This window comes from Neomonachus schauinslandi, chromosome 2, assembly GCF_002201575.2.
Source record: "Neomonachus schauinslandi chromosome 2, ASM220157v2, whole genome shotgun sequence".
NCBI classification, from domain to species: domain Eukaryota; kingdom Metazoa; phylum Chordata; class Mammalia; order Carnivora; family Phocidae; genus Neomonachus; species Neomonachus schauinslandi.
Window position 1 is genome coordinate 146,599,856 of NC_058404.1, and position 26,392 is coordinate 146,626,247.

The window sequence follows — 26,392 nt, forward strand, 5'->3', positions numbered from 1 at the left end:
CTTCAGCTCAGGTCATGATCTCGGTCCTGGAATCGAGTCCCACATTGGGCTCCTCACTCAGTGGAGACTCTGCTTCTCCCTCTCCCTCTGCCCTTCCCCCCTCTCATGCTCACTCTGTTTCACTCAAATAAATATCTTTAAAAATATGTATTAAAATATGTCAGTGCTTCAGGAAGTGTAATATGGCACATAAAGTACTATCCCACCATCTTCAATAAAATTTTAGAACATTAAGATTATGGAACTAGGCAAATGTGATAAATTGGCTTCTCATCCCCTTGCGCCTTAGGACTTAAAAATATCTAGTCTTCAGTATTTTAAGGTAATCCTTATTTGTAGTAAATTTGAAGAAAGAAAAGCAGACCAGTAGAGAGAAACCTCCAGGTTTCCATTTATAGATGAGAAGGGTAGAGAAGGTCAAAAACACATAACCCTATAAGTGTTGGGGGGGGAGGGATATGTGCCAATTAATACATTAATTTTAGAAAAAAGCAGCAGTGGGAAAAAAAAAAATTCTATGTATTCCCTGACTCTGGCAGTTTGACAAAGTTAATGATTAAAATGTCCTACATTTTCCCCGGAGTGTCTATTTGCCTTGATTGATATTATTTTACCTTTTGTGGGCCAAGGATGACTGCCCTTGTTTCTGTGTAGAGATTAATAATTGATTAGTTCACAGTCAGGAATCTTAGTAAAAAGAAACTGGTTACTTTGGGCTGCTACTTTGTCCTGGGTCACGTACAGGAGACGGGGTGTTGCAGAACTTGCTGGCAGAAAAATGAAGGTGATCCTGGTTCTTCTGCTTGCTGTAGCATTTGTGCATGCTCTAGAAAGAGGTAAGACCTTCCAGTGGTGCCATCACTTATAAGAACTCTTACTAGTTTGATTTTCCATTACCGTTTTTAAAAGTTCTACAACAGGTGAAGAACAGAGTTGGTAAACATGTTGAGGAGTAAGGGTAGAATCAAAGAGGCACCAATCTGAGCTCAAATGGGGCATATAACATTGAATTGGAATGGGCAAGAAATCAAGAACCTCATAAAAGAAAAATCATAATTTTTCAATTATCCCTCCCTGCTTTTTTGAAAACCAAGATCTGGAGAAAATTGCTTGAAATTAGAAACTTTTTCATTGTTAAAAGATAACACAAATGAGAGGCACCTGGGTGGCTCAGTGGTTGGGTGTCTGCTTTCAGCTCAGGTCATGATCCCAGGGTCCTGCGATCAGTCCCCTGTCGGGCTCCCTTCTCCGCAGGATGCCCTCTTCTCCCTCTCCCACTTGCCCTGCTTGTGTTCCCTCTCTGTCTGTGTCAAATAAATTTTTTTTTAAATCTTAAAAAATATATATATATATAACGCAAATGGAAGCTGTAGTCCATCACAGAGTATTTTTTCCCCCCAGACTTCAAACATTTATTGTTTTTGAGAGCATAATATACCATATCAATGATGCATGAAGTCAGCTAAGATCTTTGATCCTCTTCAAGGAATTCTGTGTACGTGTAATATTTGAAAATGCATTATAGTTTCTAAAAGATCCTACATGAAAGAATTTAATAGATATGAAACATGACTCAATAATTAAGCTATATTTTTCATTAATATTCTTCAAATGATGTCTTTATCTCTGAGCAATGTTTAAAAACCTTTTTAAATGATACAAGCTAAAATATGTGAAGCATACAACTTCATGAGAAGTTCCCAAGTTGCAAAATTCATAATCTGTTCCAATTAACTTTTCTGGCTGATTCTTTAATGCTTATAAGGAAGTCTGCATTTGTCTTGCTTTGGCAAATTAAAACTTCCATCTCGTGCTCTCAGTGAACAGCCTCGCCCATATCACAGGGTAATATTCATATCGGTAACCTATCTAACCAGTAGAAGATGTGTATCCCAGAAACTGTCAGTTACTGTGACGTGAATAACCTTATCGCTCTTTTTACATTCACTTTTCCTTCATCTTTGGTCACTGAAGTTACTTTAAATTTTAAGTTACGCACTTATAGATTCTTAAGGAAGCTATGGGTCCTTATGTTAGACTACTAAGTCTGAGATATAAATAAATGGTGTCCTTTACAAGACCTCTGAATAGGCTAAGTCCCAAGAAACCCTGACAGCTTACTCCTTTGCCCAAGGCTTCCCTGGGGCAGATCTGAACCTGAAAAATCCTACTGAAATACGTTCAGATCAAGATCTTCAAAACACAGAGGATCTCGGAGTGACTAGGTCCTGGGATTATGTGCAGACACCATAGCTTGGGGCATGAGTCATTTTGAACTGCTGACTCAGTAAGTATATATTAGATTCACCACAAAGGATTACAAACGTCCTCTGGAAAACGGTATTCTGCACCCTCTGTTTTGACATCATTCAGTTCTGTCTCACGCTCTGATGAAATGGATGCTAAAAACTACAATTCACCTTCCTTTAAGGTCTGAACTTCACAATCAACTTCAGTCAGATTACTTAGGTGCCGCAGGTAGATGATATCCCGAGACATAAAATACATTTGTAAGTGATACATGTCCAATATTCGGAAACAGTAGTCCTGACACATCAGTCCTCTATTCTACAATACATGAGCATGACCCAAATGACCAAGCCAATGATTTACCTGGAAGCTAGGTGTACGGTCTCCTGGAAGAAAGTTACAAAGTACAGATTAAAGGAATTGAGAGGAGGCTTGGGTGGTAGGGGATGGGTTTGGGATCCAATTCTCTCTGCCTTTTATAGTTCCAGAAAGTGGACCAACAATCCACAGCATGTATCTAGAACACCTTTTTGAAAGTATTTCATTCAAGACTCCTCTTGGAAGAAAGTTTCTACGGCCAAACACATTTAAGAAATAAGCCATACATTAGTCCTTCTTGGTCAGTTTACAATCAAGGTCTTTGTTATCCTAAAGATTCTGAGAAATCATATAAGAAAGAAATCTTATTTAACCCAGTTTCCCAAACACATGGGCTCATTCCTAAAGTGCCTTTGGGAAAGGAAGTGTTCTTTGGGAACTGTCAGGTTTAAGATGGATACTGCTACAGCTCAACATGAATATCAGCTCTAGTTAGGCCAGTCCTCCCCTATCAAATGCACTGGAGATTCAGTTCACAAGACCCTGGGTACATCTTGGGAGAGAAGGCCCTTGCCAAATATGCCAAATCTGGATGGAGTCATAAGAACATATCCACTTTAGCTACCCCATGAAAGGCAAGCAGTCTGTGTGTGCCAGTTGCCTCTCCACTCAGCTTCTTTCCTCAGGACTGAAATCTAAAATGTATCTTTCCCTGTTCCCAATGAAGCAGCAGGAAGGCTGCTGACACAGCTACAGGATTGCTAAGGAAATAATCCTACAGGAAACAAACCTCTGCATTTTATATGAGCTGTTGGCCATAACAGGTATTTATTATGAACATTTTCTTTTTTGCTTTAAGCAGCTCATTCTCAGCATATGTTATTGTTACTAGATGGGATATCAAATAGTAAGAAGAAAGTAAGCCCTTTGGGTTGGTGGGTAAGCTGCATTTTTCCTTCTCCCACTCGCCTGTCAGACAATATGGGCTATCCCAACCTCCCCACTCACCACTGAATCACTGTTTCTCTTTTCTACAAGTTGCCCCTTCGTCAGCAGCCATACTAAAAAGTTGTCCTAAGTTTGATTCAGGGACATAGCTGTACAGAAAGCATGGTAAGTAGGTAATCTTCTCTATTTTCTCAGAGAAGTCTTTATATCCTCTCTGCAAAACCTATATAATGGTTATTGAGGGGGTGACCTAGGATAGGAGATCTACATGATGAAAAGACCGCCATGCAAAGATCTAGAAGTATGTTTCAAGCTGAAGGAATGGAGGTGTAGAAGTACAAGCCTGGCCTGATTCAAGTTCGAAAAGCAGCCAGAGTCGAAGCCCAAAAGAGGCTTAGCCAGGAAGGGGGAGGAGGAGGAACTGAAATCAGAGAACTAACTTTTGTCATCAAAGGCAATGTTAAGCTCCCTGGAAATCAATAGCAACGTGAAAACCTCACTGTTGTCAGGTATAACGCCAGGTATGCCCTCACCACCATGTGTATAGTATAGGGGTAGGTATGCACGCTTTTAAAGGCCAGAAGATCACTCTATCAGTAAGAGATGAAGACTCCTTAAGAGGCATTGATTACCCTTCTCCCTGGGTACCTATGGCCACTTAACCTCTTTGTTCTGCCCACAGCTACCCCTTCACTCTGCATCAGCCACAGACCTCTACACTCTCCCACACACTACATGTTCTGCACCTAAGGGGCTTGCACTAGCTTCCCCCTCCTCTTAGAACACTGACCCCCCCAATATCCACATGGCTCCCTTCCTCACCTCTTTCATGTGTCTGCTCCAAGTTCATGTACAGAAGAGACTTCCCTGACCAACCTATCTCAAATAGCACTGACCACTTCATTTTTCTCTATCCCCTTACCCTACTTTATATTTTTCTTTTTGGTACTCATCACCTTACCTGATCACCAGCTGTTCATCTGTTTATTATAACAAATACAAAATGTAGACCCTAAGCTCCATGAGATCAAGGAGTTTATTTCTGTTCCTTAATTCCCAGTTTTAGAATACCACCTGCCAGGTAGTATGTGTTCAACAGAGGTTTTGTGCAAAATCACAAAATTAGGATTGTTAGAGTACCGATCTCAAAAGGTAGTTTTGAGTATTTAAGGAAAATTGAGTTTCAATTAGAATACCTAATAGACATCCTGAAAGTAGTAAACTCTAATTCTAAAAATAAGATTTATAAATTATCCACTGTGAAACATTGGTCTTAGAGTCTATGCACTGAATAAAATAGACAATATTCACAATGTCCCAGCATGTTCAAGATCTTTTGAATAGATCTATTTCATCATTATAACACCCTGATCAACTCAGCATTATCATCCCCACTTTAAAAGTGAGAATCTGTAGGAGGGAGGAGTCAGTAGCTTATCTAAGGAAACCAAGCTAGTAAGTGGCAGAATCAGAATTTTAGAGCGATTAGTTAGGTTTACAAAGACAATGCTCACAATCATGGCTTGGCTGCCTCTCATGGGACAGATATCTGAACAATCTTTCACTAATATAAGAATAAGAAAGAAAACCAGTTCACTAACACCAGTTTAGGGGGAATTAAGTAAAATTCATGCTGCCTACTATGATCATCTGTAACTGATCCAAACTCTAGTTCATCTGTACTCCATGGATCCAGCTCTGTCTTCTAATTTCCCTATTTTCCCAGTACCTTGGAATCATTTATGTCCCATCCTGTAGAGACTTCCTGGATTTTATTGTATCCATTTTTGCTGTCTATATTCAATCATTTCCACATTCTACCATTTTCAGCTCTGAAATACATCAGCCATATACAGAACCTTCTACTATAGAAAGCTCCTCGGTATTCCCTTTTTCTTCTCTCCTTTACCCTCCTACCTGTATCTAGCTCAAGGCCTGGTGAACACTAGCTCTCATATCCACTACATTTCCACATACTGTCTTTGTCCAGATCCTGTTCCCCTTCACCTGACTATTGCAATGGCTTCCTAATCAAACCCTATCTCTTCCCCAATCAATTGATATTAAGATACAATACCAAACCTGATAATCTGGTAACTGGAATCCAAAAGATGAACTACATCAAAGTCAGGATCACTCTTGAGAGATTAATGAACTGATGAGCTTGAGCATGTACAACTGACTGGTAGGATTCCAGGGTTCAGGCTGTCTGATACAAATCCACCCAATTCTGGTCTCTGTTTAGAGCCACCTGATGGTGACTTGAGGCTTAAATAGGAATATATGGTAAGCAGAATAAGGGCCCTCCAAAATGGTCTACATCCTAAGGCCTAGAACCTGTGAATAGGGTAGGTTACGTTGCAAAAGGGAATTAAGGTTGCAGATGAAAAAAGGAATCAGCGGTCTTTCAAACAGAAAAATAATGCCAGATTATCTGGGTGGGGTCAGTGTAATCACAAGGTGCTTTAAGGTGGAAGAGAATCAGAACACAGTCAGAGGAAGGTGTGACTAAGGAAAAAAGAGGTGCAAAATTGCTGGCTTTGAAGATGGAGAAGAGGGCCTGGGCCCAAGAAATGTAGGCCACCTCTAGAAGCTGGAAGAGGCAAGGAAACAGATGATCTCCTTGAGCCTCCAGGAAGAACACAGTCCTACTGACACTTTGACTTTAGCCCAATGAGACGCCTGTCAGAACTATAAGCTAGTAAACTTGTATTGATTAAACCACTAAATTTGTGGTAATTTGTCACAGTAGCAATAGAAGTCTAATACAGTAGGTTTCTGGATCCTGTGACAAGTTGAAACTTCTCAGAGAAAAAGAGCACTGAGCCAAGGCATCTCAGTGTTGACAGGCTACCCTTTTATTTGCCAGATCCAGTGAAAGCTGGCCAGGAGATGACTGGGGTGCATGTTAACTCATTTCCCTGCTCTCTGGGAGTTTTCTATTTTTACCTTCTCTTCTGTATTCTTACCAGAAAGTAATTTAACCTACCACCTGCAAGAAGGACTGAACAAATCCCAGGATATCCACATCAGAAGATTATAGAATATCTGATAATATATATCATCATTGGATTTTGCTATAAAAAGTTGCTAATACAGGGTGTTCATCACATTAGGCAGGAGAGGTGCTAAGCATTTTTACTTAGATTAACATTTCATAGAACAGCCTTATGAAAGGGTACTACTGACTATCTTAAATTCAAGATTATTTTTCCTTGAATTCCCCTACAGGAATATATTTCAATGGATACCCCATTACCTAAAAAGTAAAACTTTGGCTTTCAAGGATGTGTTAAAGTCCACCTTTCCATTTCCTTATAGGACTTTTTTTTTTTTCCCCCCAAGTAGGACTTGTGATTTTTTTAACTTCAGATCTCTCCAAGTTGTTCTCTCCACTTAAAATACTTCTTCCAATTCATTTACTCCTGTTAAAATCCTGCCCATTATTCATGATCCACTTCAAGTAATAGTTTCTTTCAGGAGACTTTCTAAAAGCCCTCTTCATTCTGAGGTTTTGTAATGCTTTGTTTCAATCTCCTCTATGGCAATGAGCACTATTGGTGTTATATGCTTAGCTCTATGAGACATCAGTTCCTTAAGTATTGGTGGCTTCAGAGTTTCTTGCATGGTACCTTTTCATTCTTATATTGCTTAAAAACTAAGCCCTGCAATGCATTCTAAATTTCTAAATCAGGTTGTTGAAGATAGCACTCTCATGCATCCCAAAGGTGGCAGAAAGAAACTTGCTCCCTAATCTTCACCCCTGCAAAAGCATTTGTAGATAACGAGATGCCCAACCTGTGAAGGGAAGGGGAGGTGGAATGAGATGCATGAAGGAAGATGCATGGTGGGTGTAGCATCTATATAGGCAACCGCCCGCAGTGGACCCAAGGATATTAAATTTGAATGAGTCTATGAAGTCATTCTCTATTGCAATTTTAGGTTTTGGGCAACTGACTCACTGACCCTGTATATCCTACTGCTTTTTTAATGTTCAAAGTCTAAAATGAAGATTTGTTCCTCTGATGGTATCCTAAGAGGTACATTTAATTTCCTCTAGATGGTTTAATATATAGATGTCATGTAGAGTTCTAGGTTTAGTATTAAAAGGATTGAATTTCTTTCTATGGACTCAAACCCAGAAAACTGCACACCTACCTGCAATCATTATCAATATGAAAAACCAGATCAATGCTTTATGATGTAAAATGTCAATAGATAGGAGAACCAAAAAAGCCTGAAAAATGAAATAAAATATTAATTTGCCACTTCATTGACAGTGTTTCCAGTAATAAATCAGTAGTTTTCTTTAGCTCCAATAATTAGGGCAGCTTCCTAAATCAGTCCAGCAATGTTCAATTTCTCAAGTAAAACCACTACCCTGCAATCAACATCTAACCTGACTAGTCAGAATAAACACTACAAACCATATTTTTAAACACACACACACACACACACACACACACCAAATACCCTGGCCTTTTCTGACAAATTAGTCTATCAGTGTATAATAGAAATGAAAATGCCAAAGGAATGAAATTACAGAAATACAGAATGCCCAACAGAGCTCTGAAAGCCCATGATTCTCCAGAACACAATAGGGAAATAGCAACGTAATGTAGTTTCTAGCATTTTGTATAAGCATTTTTCAATTCAATGTTATTTAGAGTACAGCAATCATTCCTGGTATACAAACAACTTTTATAAAAGACCAAAATGGTTTCAGAGAAATATTCTAACTGTGGTTAAAGTGTTCAAAATACACTTTTTAGCAAAGTTTGTACCAAGATGGTAGTAGCTGATTGTCTATCCCCACTAGATTGAAAGTTCCATGAGCCAGAAATAGGTCTATTTTGCGCTCCATTGTATATTCAATACTGAACCCAATACCTGGTACAGGTCTTCAAAACATATCTGTTGCATGTATGAATATTGTTAGCTATGTTGAGAGGTACATGAAGCAATAAAAATTTCCTGAAAATAAATCAAGTTTTCAAAAGTCGAGAATTAGATGCGATTTACCAGAATATTTCACAATACAGAGAGAAATGAGACAGGCTATTGCAAAAAGCAAAACTGTTAATGAAATTTGTAAACATTTAGTGCCAAGGGGTCACTTGATGTGAAAATGATTTCACCAGGGTCACTGAGATTATGCCAATATTTACTGGGACCATATCAAAGTTCAGATTGCCTTCTTTATAACCACATGGAACATTAAAGAACAGACTAGGTCATTTACAATTCATTCTAGATAGGATTTTATTATATGAATCAAAGGCAGTTCCACCAGTATGAAAACATTTAGCAGTACTCCATGGAATAAGGAATCAATTTGTAATAATCACATTGCAAATTAACTTCAGTATTCGCTTTTTGGACCATGAGAAAATTATTAACATATTTGCTTAGGCTTAGAAGCTATAGATCTCTGTAGATAAATAAGTGAAAAAAATTTTTTAATCAGAAACATTTTGAGTATTCTACCTGAAAGATACATAGTACAACAGCTTCCTCTACAGGTTATTTCTTTAAGAGAACTATTTTACCCTTATATTTTAATTCTAAACTTTCTCAATGACGCTTTTGAACTTCCTTCCTTGCTTCTGTCAAGCCCAAGGCTGAATTTTCAGCAAAAATTATTCCCAAAGCACTTTAAGTCATTAGGTGATCGAGTTTCCCCACTTTGCTGTTATTTTGCATTCTAACTAAAGCAGTACCTAACACCTGTGGATTCTAATGCATTTTAGTGCAAACACCAGTTGATTTAATTAAAGCTATTGAACAGAGGATAATCTGTGGCATCTACTTATACTACATTCACATGTACTCCCATCCCCATAATACACTGAAACTTCTTTGTGAAGTGAGAAATCTGAATCTGAAAGGCTAGAAACAAAATATTTCTTTAAATGTTCATCAGAGGTGCACCATTTGAATACAGGCTCTCACTTTTCATGTTATTGAGTGTTTGCAATCACAGTAACAAAAATGACCTCTATTTCTATAGGGAAAGTTTATTAAACAGTTAGCTCCTCTGCATTAAAGAAAGAAAAGTTCTTATTGGAGAACTATTTTTTGTGGTTTAAAACACCATAAACTTTGGGGGGGTCCATATAATTTCTTCCTATTTCTAAAAGAAATTATTTTGTAAACCTTCGGATGTGATCTTAGAGATCACGAGGATACAGTCTTGTACTAAATTCAGGAATCTTTAATAATCATGGTTAAATTCTACTTGATTATTTTCAGGGCAAAACAAATTCACCTTTTCAAAAAGCAGTTCATTTATTAGTCATGGCCATAATAAAATTCTCACACATTGAACTAAAATCTAACACCCAGCTATTTTTCCTAGCTCTACCTTAGGAGCAACATAAAACAACAACTCTATGGACATCCTAATGGCACATTCTTCACTATAGGAGGACAGCTCTCCCCTAAATTCTTTCCCCCATGCCCTAATCACTGGTCTCATTGAATACCATTAATGATTAATGGAAGTTTTTGGTACTATTTGATCTTTTGAAACTGTGACAATATCCGACCTTGTAAACTAGTCAATACATTTCAGAAGATGTACTAGATGTGAAGGTCCTCAGCTCTAACAGGTTCACTGCAAGTAGCTTTTTATACTCCACTGTTAACTTTATCAACCCTATGGTCTTGTCCTGATTTCCAAGATAACATGAGATCTGAACATGTAGTTTCTTTCACACCCTTTAGGATTTTGATGGAATTTGTAATAAGGGGCTTAAACAAAGTGCTGCTTAGGAATGTCTTTGTCCCTCAATTCTGACTCTTCCCACTGCAGTGATATACTTTGAGCAGTCCACCTGAAAGACAGAGGGGCAACAGCTTCCTCTACAGGTTTTTGCCATTAAGTCTAACACATCCTCAAGAGAACCTTCTCAAAAGAAAAATAAAAGAAAAAAATTTTCTCCCCCCTTGTATCCAAGCAACACCACCTGCTCTCCAAACCATCAGAGACCGCTTTCAACCCTGGCTTCCTTATGTTCCTGCTTTCAAAGCTGTAGCTCCAAGAGGCAAGGCCATGTAGGAGGGTCAAAGTCATGATAGAAGTTGCCATTGTATCACCTGAGATGGGTTGCTCAATATTTAAAGTCCAGGAAAAAAAAACTTACTAAACTTTAACACACTTAGAAACTGGGCCATTTATATTCTTCTTACATTTTTCCCCCCAAAAGCTGTATCATGAAATGTTGGAATGTTTCCTAGACTTACTTGCATAAATGATGCATCAGGAAATAACCGCATGGACTACTTCCCCACATCCACCCTATTGTATTATGTCGTAGGTATGGTGAACAGGTGGGTCTTCAGCAGTAGAGAACTCCTCTCCTCCTGTGGGAACTACCTCTTCCCAACCATTTGGATGGACCTAAGAGTAGGTTCGATGATTTTTCTGTTCACTTAAAGAGGTCCTCTCTGGTCCTTTTGAACCTCAAAAGGACTACCTCCTAACAGTCATGGGAATGTCTGGTTTGTTGAATAGTCAAGCACTTGTAAGTTCTTTTGAAGTTGAAGCTACTCCCCCCCCCCCAGATCAGGCCTGTGTTAGTCCTGTTGCCTACGGCGGCAACAAAGGACCTGTACACTTTTCTTCTCTCCGCCTTCCTCCCATTCTCTAGGCTTTTTTTTTTTTTAAGATTTTATTTATTTATTTGACAGAGAGAGATCACAAGTAGGCAGACAGAAGAAGAGGGAGAAACAGGCTCCGTCCTGAGCACGGAGCCCGATGCATGTGGGGCTCGATCCCAGGATGCTGGGACCATGACCCGAGCCAAAGGCAGACGCTTAACTGACTGAGCCACCCAGGCACCCCTCTCTAGATGGTTTTTACCTTTTCCAGTTTTAATATAGGGAAGGGAGAAGCTAGCAGGAGAGGTAAGCAGCAGGAACATTAATTCAACAGACAGTTTTCTGAGATAGTGTTTCCACTGCTTATGGGAGGTATTCCAAGTTGATATTTTTCCTTTATGGGTGTTTTAGGGAGCTCTTTACCATCATTTCTGGGATCTCTTACATCCAGCCAGTACCTTCAGACTTTTCAAGTTGTCACCTTTCCATGGAGATATCCACTGTTGGCAGCCCACCGCCCTCTAGATAGCCTAGCTCCACCCCCAAATTAAGACAAGTCCAGGCAGGCTTGCTCTCCTGCTTGATCTTCATCAGGTCCACAGGTCACAATACAGCTCCCACTCAAAGCCTTCTCCTTTGTTGCCCCAGGCCACTTCGCCAGCCCCTCCCTCCCTCTAGCATTCTCTAGTCTGAATCAGACACCTGTCATCATACCCCAAACTCCAGGAGTCCCCTATCAAGGTCTGAGTGTTTTCCTTTAAGCCTTTCCCTATGCTTGAAATGAGAGGAAGTGCTCTCCACCCATTCCTCCAAACCCACCACACAGGCAAGTTATTTTTTGAGAAAGCAGTCAAATTTCCACTTTCCCCCGCTGAGCTGGATTCCTAGCATTCCTGGATAGAATTTGGAGGTGGGTAATGGGGTTACGGTGGCAACACCAGCTCACATACCTCCTTTAAAGTCCTGCATTAGGTGGGGCTAGCTCTCCACTATGTATATATGTAGACATACTCTCCATTTATTTTTTTGTTGTTTCAATGCCTTTGGTGACATGGAGACAAAGAAGGGAAGGATAAAAAGTTCCATCTTAGCGTTATTGTAAAGAAGGGGCCCATGAGAAGGATTACCATGTCAATGGTTCTGACATCATTTGACTTTTCTACTTTCAGCATTAGTGCATTTGTTCTGCTGTCCGTCACAATTTATAGCAGGCCATAAAGTTCATCTGTAAGAAAACAGCTAGAAAGGCAAGCAAAAATGAAATTGTATATAGAGAAAAATGCTACTTTCACCTTAAATGAATCCTGTAGAAGACACATACAAAGAATGTAGCAGTCATTAAAAAGGAAAAGATACAGATTCTTCTATTTCTGGTTCCTAGGCCGAGATTATGAGAAGGATAAAGTTTGCAAGGAACTTGCCAGTCTGGGAAAAGAGGACTTCACATCCTTGTAAGTATGAGGTATTCGCTCACGCTCTTCGTTACTGGACCTTGAATGAAATCACATCTGAGGGAACTTCAAATCAGCATGCTGAACCACTCTCTGCACATTTTAAAAGGATAGAACCCAAGGTCAATGTGGGCATGGACATCAGGCCAGTGGAGGACATCCAAAGATTCCGGTTGAATTATTGTTACTAGACCAGTTAAATTATTGTTACTAGGATCTAAGAATTTGTTAGCAGTAAGTTTATTAATAGAGTTAGGAGAACAAGCACAGTTTTCTAAGGTAAATTCGAATGTAAAGAGTATACAGAAGGACTGAGGCAAACAAAGACAACAAGATACAGAACGGGTCCTACTGGGGAGGCTTGAGAGAAGAACAGGAGGCTGCTCAGATAAAACCCCAAACCCAACTTCCATTTTACAAGAGAAGTTTGCCTAGAACAAAAACTATGTTTTTAAAAGTCAACCTCCTGTTCTTTTCACTAATCAAGGTGTGCAATATGCTTGTTAAAGACTGAACAAATTTCATGTTTTAATTTGTACAAATGGGAAATTTTCTGAAAATTTTTAAAAATTCTATATATATATTGACTTGCTTTTTTCCCCCCTCAGATCAATGGTCTTATACAGCAGAAAGTTTCCCAGTGGCACATTTGAACAGATCTGTCACCTTGTGAATGAAGTTGTCTCCTTGACAGAAGCCTGCTGTGCTGAAGGAGCCGACCCTGACTGCTATGACCGCAGGGTAGGTTCACGTGGCTGGCCATGTCCACAGTAGCCCAGAGAAAGAAGCCAGGATAGGCTTTTATGCCATATCTTGGAGAAATCTTGGACAGCAACTCCACCTACTCCAAGTCTGGGAGACCTATAAAGCCTGTTACCCGCAGAGCCCAGACTTATTCTAGTATAATGAATCAGTTTTGCCCAGCAGTCTTACAAGGTTCAAATGAGAAAACTGGGACATATATTAATTCATGAACCTCTTGTAATATATTCTGTCTCTTAAAAGCCTACTCATGCACATACATTTATCATGTTAAGACTGGTACCAGCTGCCCCAGAATAATTTAGTGTTTGCCTCAAATTATTTAGGGGTTCAAAAGTTGCCCTATAACCATATACCAGGTTCTCCCTTCAAGTATATATGCAGACGTTAAAATGCTGAAGTGACAGGGCTCAAAATGTAGACAGGAGCTGAAAAAAGTGAAACCACAGGTGTTTCTAGCAATTTACTAATGCAGTCATCAGGCCTCACGCAAAGGACATTTAGATGCATCTTGATAAAGGCCTCTACAAATATCTGCTTGCTCAAGCCTGCAGAAACCATGCTCCAAAGATCTGATTAGAATATATCCTACACAATGATTATTCTTACCCATTAATTGCTTCATCTGGCCCTTATGTAACTTCTAAGAATTTTAATCTTTTTCTCCTACCACCAACTCCGCAAATATCCATCATTTAAAACCTGACCTTCTGCACCACCTTAAAATAAACTACCAACCATGATCACTAACACATTATTTTATTTACATTTTATTTCATGTATTTGCTAAGTGATCCCTTGACCAGAGATAAGCTCCAGGTTTGTAGAGACAGATCATAACAAAATAGAAATGGCACTGCCCTTTTTTTTAAAAAAAAAACACCTTTCTCCTATTTGTTCAAAGCATTTTTAAAAACGTGTTGACTGTTTTCAAACTTTTTTGAAAGGAGGTAATTAAAAAAAAAAAGAAAAAAACAGGAGATTTTTCAGGGAAAGAAATGGAAAAGGAATTCACTGAAAAAAGAGATAAGGATAAAAAAGAGTTCCTAAGAATTCCTAAGTTCTGAGAGTCTGATGGAAAATAGGTGTGAAGCTTTTGTCATGGATGGTTTGTTACTAATGAGAATTTTTAAACTTAAGACTAAGATGGTCATATTGAATGGAGAACTAAGAGCCTGGAGACTTCCATTTAGGAGCTGACTGTTTCTCTTCTCTCATTCTAGACCTCAGCATTGTCTGCTAGGTCCTGTGAAAAGGACTCTCCATTCCCAGTACACCCAGGAACTGCTGAGTGCTGTACCAGAGAGGGCCTTGAACAGAAACTCTGTATGGCTGCCCTGAGGCACCAGCCACAAGAATTTCCTACCTACACAGAGCCAACAAATGATGAAATCTGTGAGGCATTCAGGAAAGATCCCAAAGACTTTGCTGAGCAGTAAGCTGCTTTCATCCTAAGTAAAACTTCAGGGCATAAAAATACCAGAAGTGTGTCGAATCTAACCCCCTCCTCTATACAAACACCTCTTCTATAGAAACCTGGATAATTTCCAATAAGAACTTAACTCCTACCCAAGACCTTTCATCTCCATCAATGCTAAATGCCTTTCTCAGACAGAGGTGAAGTCAACTTTCTAAAAACTCCCAAACTTAGTTCTATTGTCTAAAGCAGAATCACTTGGATTTCCTCTCTATGTGACATTTTCAAATATTTGACAGCTATTGGGATTCTCTTTATGCGAGGGATCCTTGCATACTCTATCAGATAGATTTTTCCCCCCATTTTTGTTAGTTTTTGTGATCTTCCAAGGCTAATATAAGAATATATAACCTGGTTACTCATGAATGTTAAACAATGAGATGGTCAAAGTTACATGTTCACTTATGTGGTATAACATGTCACGTTCACAACTGTTTCTAGGGATGTAGGAATAAAAAAAACTTTTCTGAACATTAAGCATTTAAAATGTGCACAGCAATACAATTCTGTTTATGATCATGGCAAAATACATATACAAAAGTCAAATGCAATGTCACTCAAATTGGCTTTAGAAGTTTATAGTTAAGGTCATGATTTTATAAAAACTCATTGGCTTTCCCATCCCTGAAAATTTTCAGAGAGGATTTTGCCCAAGATTTCAGAGTATCCAATAGACCCTTAAGGGCTTATGCTCCTAAAAATTAAAGATTTCAGCAAATAAGCAAGCCTACACATAGCAATTATCGAATAGTAAGCTGGGATAGATCATGAAAGCTAAATGTATCTCATTTTAATTTGTTCAATCAACATTAATAAGCAATTACCACGGGCCATGCAGCTTGTAGACACTACTAAGGAGAGACAAATAGCCCTTCCTCTTAAGTAATCCACATGGAAATTTAAGAAATTAATGAAAATACTGATTAAAATTGACTAGTATTGTAACCCATTCTTTAAATCCTTAGTGCTTTTCATATAATAAAACTAAACTAATGTAATGCATCCTTTGTCCATCAAATGCCTATGAAAAAGTAGATTCTGCTTCCCACCAATGTTTTGACCAATCTTATTTCCCCCCCCCACAGATTTATGTATGAATATTCCATTAACTATGGACAAGCCCCTCTATCGCTCTTAGTCAGTTATACCAAGAGTTATCTCTCTATGGTAGGATCCTGCTGTACCTCACCAAGCCCAACAGTATGCTTTTTGAAAGAGGTAGGTATCATTTTATTATGTATTTATGTTCTATTTTTTTCTTCTATTAATGCCATTCAACTTAATGGGAGTTCAGATTCTATAATCAGTAAAACTTTCTAAAATGCCTCCTTTACATTTCATTCATTGGAAAAACAAACATAACCACCTCTAGGAAAGGAATATCAATAAGTTCCTTTGGTCAGAATTCAGTTTTATAGTAAAAAAAAAAAATAGTTTTGAGGTTTTTGGGTTTTTTTGTTTGTTTGTTTGTTTGGCCATTCCTGCACACTGCTTTCAATGGATCTTGACCATCTAATAGGATTCTCTCACTTATCTCCTAGAGACTCCAGATGAAACATTTATCACTTCTCACCACTATGTCAAATAGAGTCTGTTCACAATATGCTGCTTATGGGAAGGAGAAATCAAGGCTCAGGTAAAGATTAAATATATTTAGCTGTTTGCTTCTATACTATCCATAATATTAGGATGCTCTAAGAAAATATTTGTAATAGAATATATACACCATAGTCTTACGTTCCTATAATTCACAAAAATAGTCTAGTTCTTCTCTATGTAAAATCTGAGTAAATAGGCTATTTTGTAAAACATAAGATCTGCTCTTAATCAACCTTTTCCACATGCATATGGGAAAATTGGTAGACTAGAAATTGTTTCTTCAGTATTCATGTTAGTATGTATCACAAACACAAAAACAAAAATCATTTTCTTGTTCATCACCTGTTATTTCCTTTGCCTATTTTTTTTTCCTTGGGATGAGACTTCCTGAATTATTTGTTCTATGAAGTTTTGTGCTATATATAATGTATATCTCTTAAGCTTTGTGAATGTATTCTAATTATTTGTAAACTTCACTTTGATTTTTGTGTGGCTACTGTTAACACTAGATTTTAATTTTGACAGTTTCTATGTTAACACATCTCAGACTTCTAGACTTTGCTCAGATTTATCTTTCCAGTATCTACAGTCTCTAATTCTTTTTACTCTGATCCACAAGTTTTTCTCCTCTAATGGTAATAAAAAAAAAAAAAACTATTTTGTGCTGGCATCAGATCCTAAGGTTCTCTAGTGGTAATAGAAACTACTTTAAGTTCTTTAAAAATAATCCTCCAGTAGAAATACTCAAATACTTAATGGCATATTCTCTAGACCTTCCCTCGCCTTTTCCTTTTGCATTAAGATGGTGTATTTGGCAAATAGAACATAAGGATTTATAATACAAAACCACCTATAAAATATATATCTATCTTAATTGTTAATTTATACTTGCATTAGTGTCTGGGAATTTATCCCAGGGAAATAGCATTGAATGTGAACAAAGATTTAGCTAATATATTGCTGCATCATTTCTTTTTAAATATGAAAAAATTAGAGTCTTCCTAAATTTCCCTAGAATGGAGACTACTTCTATCAGTTATAGTGTATCCATATGAGAATGCTATATGGTTTGCTATAATGCTATTGTAAAAAGATATTTAATGGAAACTATAAAATACTGGCAAAAGAAACTGAAGATACAAATAAATGGAAAGACATTCCATGCTCATTGAATGGAAGATTATTATTAAAATGCTCATACTATTCAAAGCAAGGTACAGATCTAGTGCAATCACTATCAATATCCCAATTGCATTTTTTGCAGCAATAGAAAAAAAATCCTAAAATTCATATAGAATGTCAAGGGACTCTATGTAGCCCTAACAATCTTGAAAAAGAAAAACAAAGTTGGAGGCCTCACACTTTAGGATTTCAAAACATACTACATAGCAATAATAATCAAGATGCTATGGGACTGGCATTAAAAAAAAAATAGATGGACTAATGGAACAGAGAGCTCAGAAATACACTCATATATTTGGCCAAATAAATTTCAACAAAGGTGCTGTGACTACACAATGGGGAAAGGACAGTCTTTCAACAAATGGTGATGGGAAAATTGGATATCCACGTGCTAAAGAATGAAATCGAACTCTTACCTTATACATATATTAAAATTCAAAATGGATTAAACCTAAACATAAGGCCTAAGACTATAAAACTCTTAGAAGACAACAAGAGGGAAAGCTTCAAAACACTAGATTTGGTGATGATTTCTTACAAATGACCAAGAATAGACAACAAAAGCAAAAATAGACAAATGGTGCTACATCAAACTTAAATTTCTGTGTGTAAAAAGATAACCTACAGAATGAGAAAATATTTGCAAGTATATCTAACAAGGATTTGATATCCAGAATGTAAGGAACTTCCATAACTCAGTAAGAAAGTATTCAATTCTGTTTCATTGAGTTGTTTAAACAATTATCCAAGAGATGTATAAAAGGCCAACAAGCACATGAAAATATGTTCACCATCACTAATCATAACAGAAATGCAAACCAAAACCACAAAGAGATGTCACCTCACACCCATTAGGATGGCCACTACCAAAACAAAAAATGACTGTTGGCAAGAATGTGGAGAAATTGAAATTCTCATGCACTATTAAAGGGGATGGAAAATGGTACAGCCATTATGAAAAACAGTATGGAGGTTCCTCAAAAATTTAAAAATAGAATCCTATGATTCAGCAGTATCACTTTTGCGATTTGCACACCCTTGTTCATTGCAGCATTATTCATAATAGCTAAGAGGTAGAAGAAATCCAAATGTCTATTGATAGATGAATAAAGCAAATGTAATATATATATAGAATGGAATATTATGCAGTCTTGAAAAAAAAATCCTGTCACATGCTACAATAGAGATGAATGCTAAGGACATTATGCTAAGCAAAATAAGCAGTCACAGGAGGACAAATACTGTATGATTCCACTTCTGTGTAGTATCTAAAGTAGTTTTAAAAAAAAAAAAAGTAAAAAGGTAGCTGTCAAAAGACTGGGGTGGAGGCAACCAGTGTTTAATGGGTATACAGCTTCAATTTAGCAAGATGAAAAGATTCTAGAGATTTGTTATATTTACAGATATTTACTTTTTTTTTTTTTTTTAAGATTTTATTTATTTGACAGAGAGACACAGCGAGAGAGGGAACACAAGCAGGGGGAGTGGGAGAGGAAGAAGCAGGCTTCCCACTGAGCAGGGAGCCCGATGCGGGGCTCGATCCCAGGACCCTTACAGTAAATAAATTTAACACTACTGAACTATACACTTTAATAGTTAAGATGACAAACTTAAGGTTATGTGTTTTGCCACAATTTAAAAAGAATACTTAATATATTAGAAATATTTTCTGTATTAAGTGAAAAAGGCGAATATATAAGTAGTATAGCAGAGTATAATCCCTGATGAAATACTTAATACTTGATAACCCTTATAAAATGCTTCAGGGTTATAAACCAAAATATCAGCATTTATTAATTCTGTGATCTAGGGCCATAGATCTTCTTTCTTTTTAATCTGTAGTTTCTAAATGAATTTATAAACCATTTTTAAAAGTACAATGAGGGGCCACAATATATGACATTGGCCCCATGAATAGGGACATTAGTGCTTTATTGTTCTTTTGGATCTAACATTTTAAAGGCATGCTTTGAGTAGGTAGACCTGGCAAAAAGAAAAGCTGCATGTCAGTATTAAAACATAAAATGATTCCTTGGGGATGACTGAATTTTGAATAGTGGCTCTAGCACATGGGACCCATCACATACATAGCAGATTTGTTCCATGCAGCTATTGAGGACAAAGAGTTGAAACTACGGTATTATTCCTCCAGAGTGTAGATTCATAATGAAAGCAAGAAAACAGAGTGTGGCTGAGCTAACAATTCATTTTTAACTGTTTAGCCATCTCATAAAATTAGCCCAGAAAGTGCCAACTGCTAATCTGGAGGATGTTTTGCCACTAGCTGAAGAGATCAACACAATCCTCTCCAAGTGCTGTGAGTCTACCTCTGAGGACTGCATGGCCAAGGAGGTAAGAGAATCCTCATCATGGGCCGTGTAATGAGTGGCAGGCACTCTAGGTTGCTTTTTACCTACCTCAGCTCAATGAATCCTTGTGACATTTAAGTGTATTGTTAACCCCATTTTATAGATAAGGAAACAAGATTAACCAGGATGAATAATTTGAAGTCTTACAACTAGGAAGTGGCCAAGTCCACACACAAGGACAAGGTCATCTAACTCCGGAGATCTTATTCTACCTGCACAGCCCAATGCAGTTTAATTATAATTAAACAAGTTCTTTAACTTAATTCCTAAAACTTAATATTTAAATTCAATTCCTTGGAAACACTAATCATATTTTTTTTAATTTTTTAAAATTTAGGTAATCTCTACACCCAACATGGGGCTGGAACTTTCGACCCTGAGGTCAAGAGCCACACGCTCTACCAACTGAGCCAGCCAGGCGCCCCACTAGCTACACTTCAAATGCTCACTAGCACTGGACAGTATAGATAGAGATCATTTCATCACAAAGTTCTATTGAACAATATTGCAACCATTAGATTATTGGGAACTGCTCATGTTTATACCTGTTATAAATGGGTCGATTTTTTTTCCCCACCATTTCTCATTTACATAATCCTTTCAAGCAGATATGAATTTGAACAGTTGCTTTAGATAAAGGTTACTCTAAGTCTTTGGACCTCTTTAGAAATAGGTATATTGTATTGCGTGGTCTTTTTCCTCTAAGAAAACAGGTCTGTGTTAATAGGTGTTTTTCTATAACCTGAGTTAGAACCTTTCATACATACCAGGCCAAGGCTTGTAAGCCTACCTAAGCCTTATTTTTCTTAATTTTATTTTATTATGTTATGTTAATCACCATACATTACATCATTAGTTTTTGATGTAGTGTTCCATGATTCATTGTTTGTGTATAACACACAGTGCTCCATTCAGTACGTGCCCTCTTTAATACCCATCACCAGGCTCACCCACCCCCCACCCCCCTCCCCTCTAGAACCCTCAGTTTGTTTCTCAGAGTCCACAGTCTCTCATAGTTTGTCTCCCCCTCCAATTTCCCCCCCCTTCATTTTTCCCTTCCTACTATTTTTTTTTCTTTAACATATAATGTATTACTTGTTTTGTGGGTACAGATCTGTGATTCATCAGTCTTACACAATTCACAGCACTCACCATAGCACATACCCTCCCCAATGTCTGTCACCCAGCCACCCCATCCCTCCCACCCCCCACCACTCCAGCAACCCTGTTTGTTTCCTGCGATTAAGAATTCCTCATATCAGTGAGATCATGATACTTGTATTTCTGATTGACTTATTTCGCTTAGCATAATACCCTCTAGTTCCATCCACGTTGTTGCAAATGGCAAGATTTCATTCCTTTTGATGGCTGCATAATATTCCATTGTGTGTGTGTATATATATATACACACACACACACACACACATCTTCTTTATCCATTCATCTGTTGATGGACATCTTGGCTCTTTCCATAGTTTGGCTGTTGTGGACATTGCTGCTATAAACATTGGGGTGCACGTACCCCTTCGGATCACTACATTTGTATCTTTGGCTAAGCCTTATTTTTAATGAGGCAAACCAGGAAACTAACAATGCACAAACTCACAATTGCTTTTATAGCTGCCTGAATACACAGTAAAAATCTGTGACAACTTATCCACAAAGAATTCTAAGTTTAAGGACTGTTGTCAAGAAAAAACCCCCATGGACGTGTTTGTGTGCGCTTACTTCCTGCCAGCTGCCCCAACACCTGAGCTGCCAGCCATCGAGTGGCCCACAAATACAGACGTGTGTGACAAAGGGAATGCCAAAGCCATAGATCAGTAAGTAGAGTTGATCGGAGTAATTTTTTTCGTGACGGTATTGATATTCACTAGCACTAAGTGACAAAGAAATTAAAGGTTTGCCATTTCTTCCCATTTATCTGTTTTCATCCAATGAAGAACTAAAATAGGCCATATGTTGCATAGACCATGAGCTGCATAAGCTACGGGTATGTGTATATCCGTGGCACAGAAATATTTCACAGACAGGTTGGATTAACAAGTCGGAAAATGACCAATATTAGAGATCAGAATTTAAACTTTAGACTAATGTATATTTGTCTAAATATTTTCATAAATGCATAGAGAGCAATGGAATAAGACAATAGAAGGATTGACACAAATCTACTTCCACAGAAAAGCCATTCCTGGTACATACCTGATGCTTTATGTAGTGTTCATTATATTATAGTTACACAAAAGCTAGCTCCATATGCATTTGAAATAGATGTTTATATATAATATATACATGTGTATATATAGTACACATAAAGCTTTAATTATTAACTAGTCAGAAAACTCCAAAGCAACTACTAATAATTTGCATTTCGATGAGAATATTAATCCCAAACCTGTTGATTTGGAGTCAGTTTTACCTAAACCTTTTATTTCTAATTAAGATGCAGAAGCCAGGTGATCAGCCTTTATTAACAGAGATCCAATTTCAAACAGGACACACATACACAAGTCTACTCATGTTAAAAAGTACTCGCTCCTTTCCCTCTCATGCCAGGTATACATTTGAATTAAGTAGGAGAACTCATCTTCCAGAAGTATTCCTCAGTAAAATACTTGAGCCAACCTTCAAAAGCCTTGCTGAATGCTGTGACTCTGAAGATGCTACGGGCTGTATGAATGCTCAGGTACCCCTCGCTACGTTTTCTTTGCCAACCTTGGTAGAAGTCAAGGGTTGGAAAACTGTAGCTCATGGGCCAAATCGGACCCAGTGCCTGTGAGCAGAGACTGGTCTTCGATTTTTAAATGGTTTTTAATTTTACGACACAAAAATGTGAAACTCAAAATTCAGTGTTCATAAAGTTTCACTACAACCCAGCCTTACTCCTTGTTTGCACATTGTTTAGAGTTGCTTTTGTGCTATATTGGCAGAGTTGAGTAATTACAAAAGAAACTGTATATAGCTTACAAAACCTAAAATATTTACCATCTGGCCTTATGAAGAGAATGTTTGCCAATGTCTGGTGTAGATAACAAACCCACATACTAATACATTAAACAGAATTCTGATTTAATGTTCTTCTAGAACAATGCTTCAAGACAAATAATTTTGTATGTAATTGTTTTCTTACAGGGCCCTCAACTGAAAAAGGAATTATCTTCTTTCATTGACAAGGGACAAAAACTATGTGCAGATTATTCAGAAAACACTTTTACTGAGTATAAGAAAAAGTAAGGGACTTTTCTGGCTGTTTTGTCTACATTTATCAATATTAGTAGTTTGGTATTGTGATTTCAGAGTATAGTTGAAGATTAAGATTGCTAAGTGAGCAACAGAAAGAAGAGGTGCAATCAAGAGTTTTAAAAAGTAGAATCTAGTATCTATGTAGGAAGAAATGGAGTTCTTTTCAGAGGGGAAAAAAGTCATGTGTATCAGGGGAGGTCAATTAGAACACAGCCACAGAAGTATAAATTGCAAGACCTGCAGGAACTTGATTCAAAAAACACCAAATTAGCCCAGAGTTCATCAACATTCTTGCCCTAAAACTTATGTAGATGTCGCCACACATAATTGAACTGTAAAACTGCGGAAAAAGGTTACCTAACTTCGTGGCATATTGTGTCTGACAAGACAACCCAAACTCTCAATCAAGTGTGATACCACCCATGACCAGCATGTATTCTTTACAAACTGAAAATAATTAATCATCAGTAATGTTGTACAAGAGTCAATAGTCATGTTTCCCAAGAGAAGAAAGGCCATACTAGTGAAATGAATTTTACTGGGTTCCTAAAGATCCATGGCATTCCCAACTTCATTAAGTAGATTTCTTAGATCCATTTCAAATCATCTTGATCAACATAGGCCTAAAGCAAGCACAAATAGAACTCCACAAAAAGAACTAAGAATTCCAAAAGTAGGTCACCTCCTTCAATGACCCCCCTGAAGCCTACTTTAGCAAAACTCTAAAAGAAAATGAAAAATTGTGAAAGCCTTAAGTTCAAAATGCTTATTTCCCCAATTATCAGAAAACAGTATAGAATAACATTAAACAGATAATACAAGTTTTGTACCCCAGTGTTTCCTTGGGCAACTGACAATTTATATAATCTCAATACATTAAAAATAGCAATGTAGTAGAATTGACCTTTGGGTTATGAAATCAAAAATTGAGACAACTGCATCGAGGTATTTGAAATCCTGCACAAGTGTACACACACATACCCACACTTTTTCTTTCTCCATTCTCTGAGTTCCTTTTGGTCTGACTTGCCTCCTCTTCCAACTGGGACCGACTCTTTTCAGTAACGCTATTATGCGTAAACTAGTCCCCCTCACCCTCTTGTCCCTTCCCAGCATCCACCTTACGGCAACTAGGTAAATTTGGGTTTCTACCACCTCCCATTGCCCACAACTAGGCTGGCAAGTAGTTCCTGGAGATGGTCCTAAAACCAGGCTGAATTGCCCATTATAAGAGTAGAGAGATACCAAGATTCTACAGACAATCCAGAGGACTCGAGTCCTAGCGCCATCTTGAAAACTAGATGGAAAGTTAATTGATAGTAGAGCTAAAAACAAGAGCCAAAGTTTCTGACCTTTTTTGTGTTTCTCCAACATAGCCAAGTGAGAAGTAGGCACAGTAAGGAGGAAATTGTGTAAAATGAGAGAAGAGAAAAAGTATTAAGGTGGCATAAAGTCCCATGAGGGAAATACTCTTTAAGAAGCTTGAAATCTAGCACTGGAGAGATGAAAAGTCAGGAAGAATAGGAGAGGAAGGGATCCATGTTAATATAATGGAGCAAATGAAAGGGGAAAGACCAGAATTGAGTCGCTAAAAATCACTCCACAGATCTGAAGTTTAAGAGCAACTATTTCCATTTTTCTATTGTAAAAGACCTGAAGTGGGTTATCATCTTGCATCAGAAAGGTTTATAAAATACATCTAGTAAAACCTTACATAAATATGGTCTTTCAGACTAGCAGAGCAATTAAGAGCACAATTGCCTGATGCCAGTGCCATGGAACTCCAAGGGCTGATTGACAAGCGCTCAGACTTTGCCTCCAAGTGCTGTTCCATAAACTCACCTCCTCTCTACTGTGATTCAGAGGTAAGAAAATATAACCCTCTACTTAGCACTGCATAGTATTTTAAGAATTTCTTTACTCAAACTTGCTCATTCCTTTGTTACTAAAATGCCATTATGTGGCAGACTTTTCCTGACACTTTCATGAGAAAGACAAAACAATTACTGTTTCCTTGTTATGCTAATTTAAAAGCAAATTGAGGCAGTTGCAAAACTTTGTTGCCTATATTCATAAACCCTTGTGTTAAAGTACACTGCAGGGGCACCTGGGTGGCTCAGTCGTTAAGCGTCTGCCTTCGGCTCAGGTCATGATCCCAGGGTCCTGGGATCGAGCCCCGCATTGGGCTCCCTGCTCAGCAGGGAGCCTGCTTCTCCCTCTCCCACTCCCCCTGCTTGTGTTCCCTCTCTCGCTGTGTCTCTCTGTGTCAAATAAAATCTTAAAAAAAAAAAAAAAATACACTGCAGTGTTTTTCAAACTGAAAGTTGTAACAATAACACCTTTTTAAAATAAAAAAAAAAAATACGGTAGAAAGAGTCCATCTCACACAGTAAGGGTAAATATTTTGTGAATTTTACTTCATATATGTACATGCATATAGGTATCAGTAGATAGAAATACTTTTAGAAACCTGGATCACACACCTTCTCTCAATTATAAAAATTTAATTTTGTTTTAAGAAAAAAATGCAACTGAAAATTAACGGTCACTGATGTTTCTTTAGAGTAAGAGGTTCTAAAAGTTAAGATGCAGTCATTTCTCATTACCAAATTTTTTTAGATGCTATCGATTTGCTTCCAAACTTTAAAAGCTAAAGAAATTAGCTTGGGTTCATTTTTCTTTAAATGTTAATAATGTTAATCCCCCTGCTCCTCCATTCCCTTTCCCTTATTCCCCTCCTCTCTAGCTTTCCTTGTGTCCCTTAAATGTAATTTGCATAGATGCCAGATTTTTTTTTTTTTTTTTTTTTTACATTGTGCATGACAGAGGCATTTCCAGCCAGACTTTTTTTCTGTAGTCTGTTAGTGTATCCTTTTCACTACCTCTGAGCCTACCGGCTTTCTCCTATAAGCCAGTGTGAGGCAGGTACTTAGTGCCCTACCTTTATGTCAGCTGAAAGTATAAAGGAGGGGAGGAGAGCCCAATTTAGGACACGTAGGTCTGCTGCAGGTAGATCTGGTCGTACTCAGATTTTGTTCAATGTTTTAAGCTAGGATGTCCTCCACCAAGTCAGTATCTATCCTATTCCATGGGGAGAGGTTCTGTTGGCCTTTTTCAGATATAGTAAGCCCATTCACATTCTGTTTGACCTGTTCCTCCCCCGCAGTCATATCAATTATTTAGAAGAGTCA

The 26,392-nt window shown here is 37.8% G+C and overlaps 1 protein-coding gene across 1 annotated transcript in view; it reads left to right on the forward strand.

Annotated features, from left to right (window-relative positions):
- Positions 1-369: 369 nt before the first annotated feature.
- The window catches only part of GC (GC vitamin D binding protein), a 32,612-nt gene continuing 6,589 nt past the window's right edge, over positions 370-26,392 (forward strand). The window contains exons 1-11 of the mRNA XM_021702453.1: positions 370-836; positions 12,500-12,569; positions 13,178-13,310; positions 14,555-14,766; positions 15,894-16,026; positions 16,350-16,444; positions 19,812-19,941; positions 21,579-21,781; positions 22,515-22,644; positions 23,091-23,188; positions 24,934-25,066. Of these exons, the coding sequence (XP_021558128.1) occupies positions 779-836; positions 12,500-12,569; positions 13,178-13,310; positions 14,555-14,766; positions 15,894-16,026; positions 16,350-16,444; positions 19,812-19,941; positions 21,579-21,781; positions 22,515-22,644; positions 23,091-23,188; positions 24,934-25,066 (1,395 nt within the window). The 5' untranslated portion in view covers positions 370-778. The remainder of the gene's footprint in view (positions 837-12,499; positions 12,570-13,177; positions 13,311-14,554; positions 14,767-15,893; positions 16,027-16,349; positions 16,445-19,811; positions 19,942-21,578; positions 21,782-22,514; positions 22,645-23,090; positions 23,189-24,933; positions 25,067-26,392) is intronic.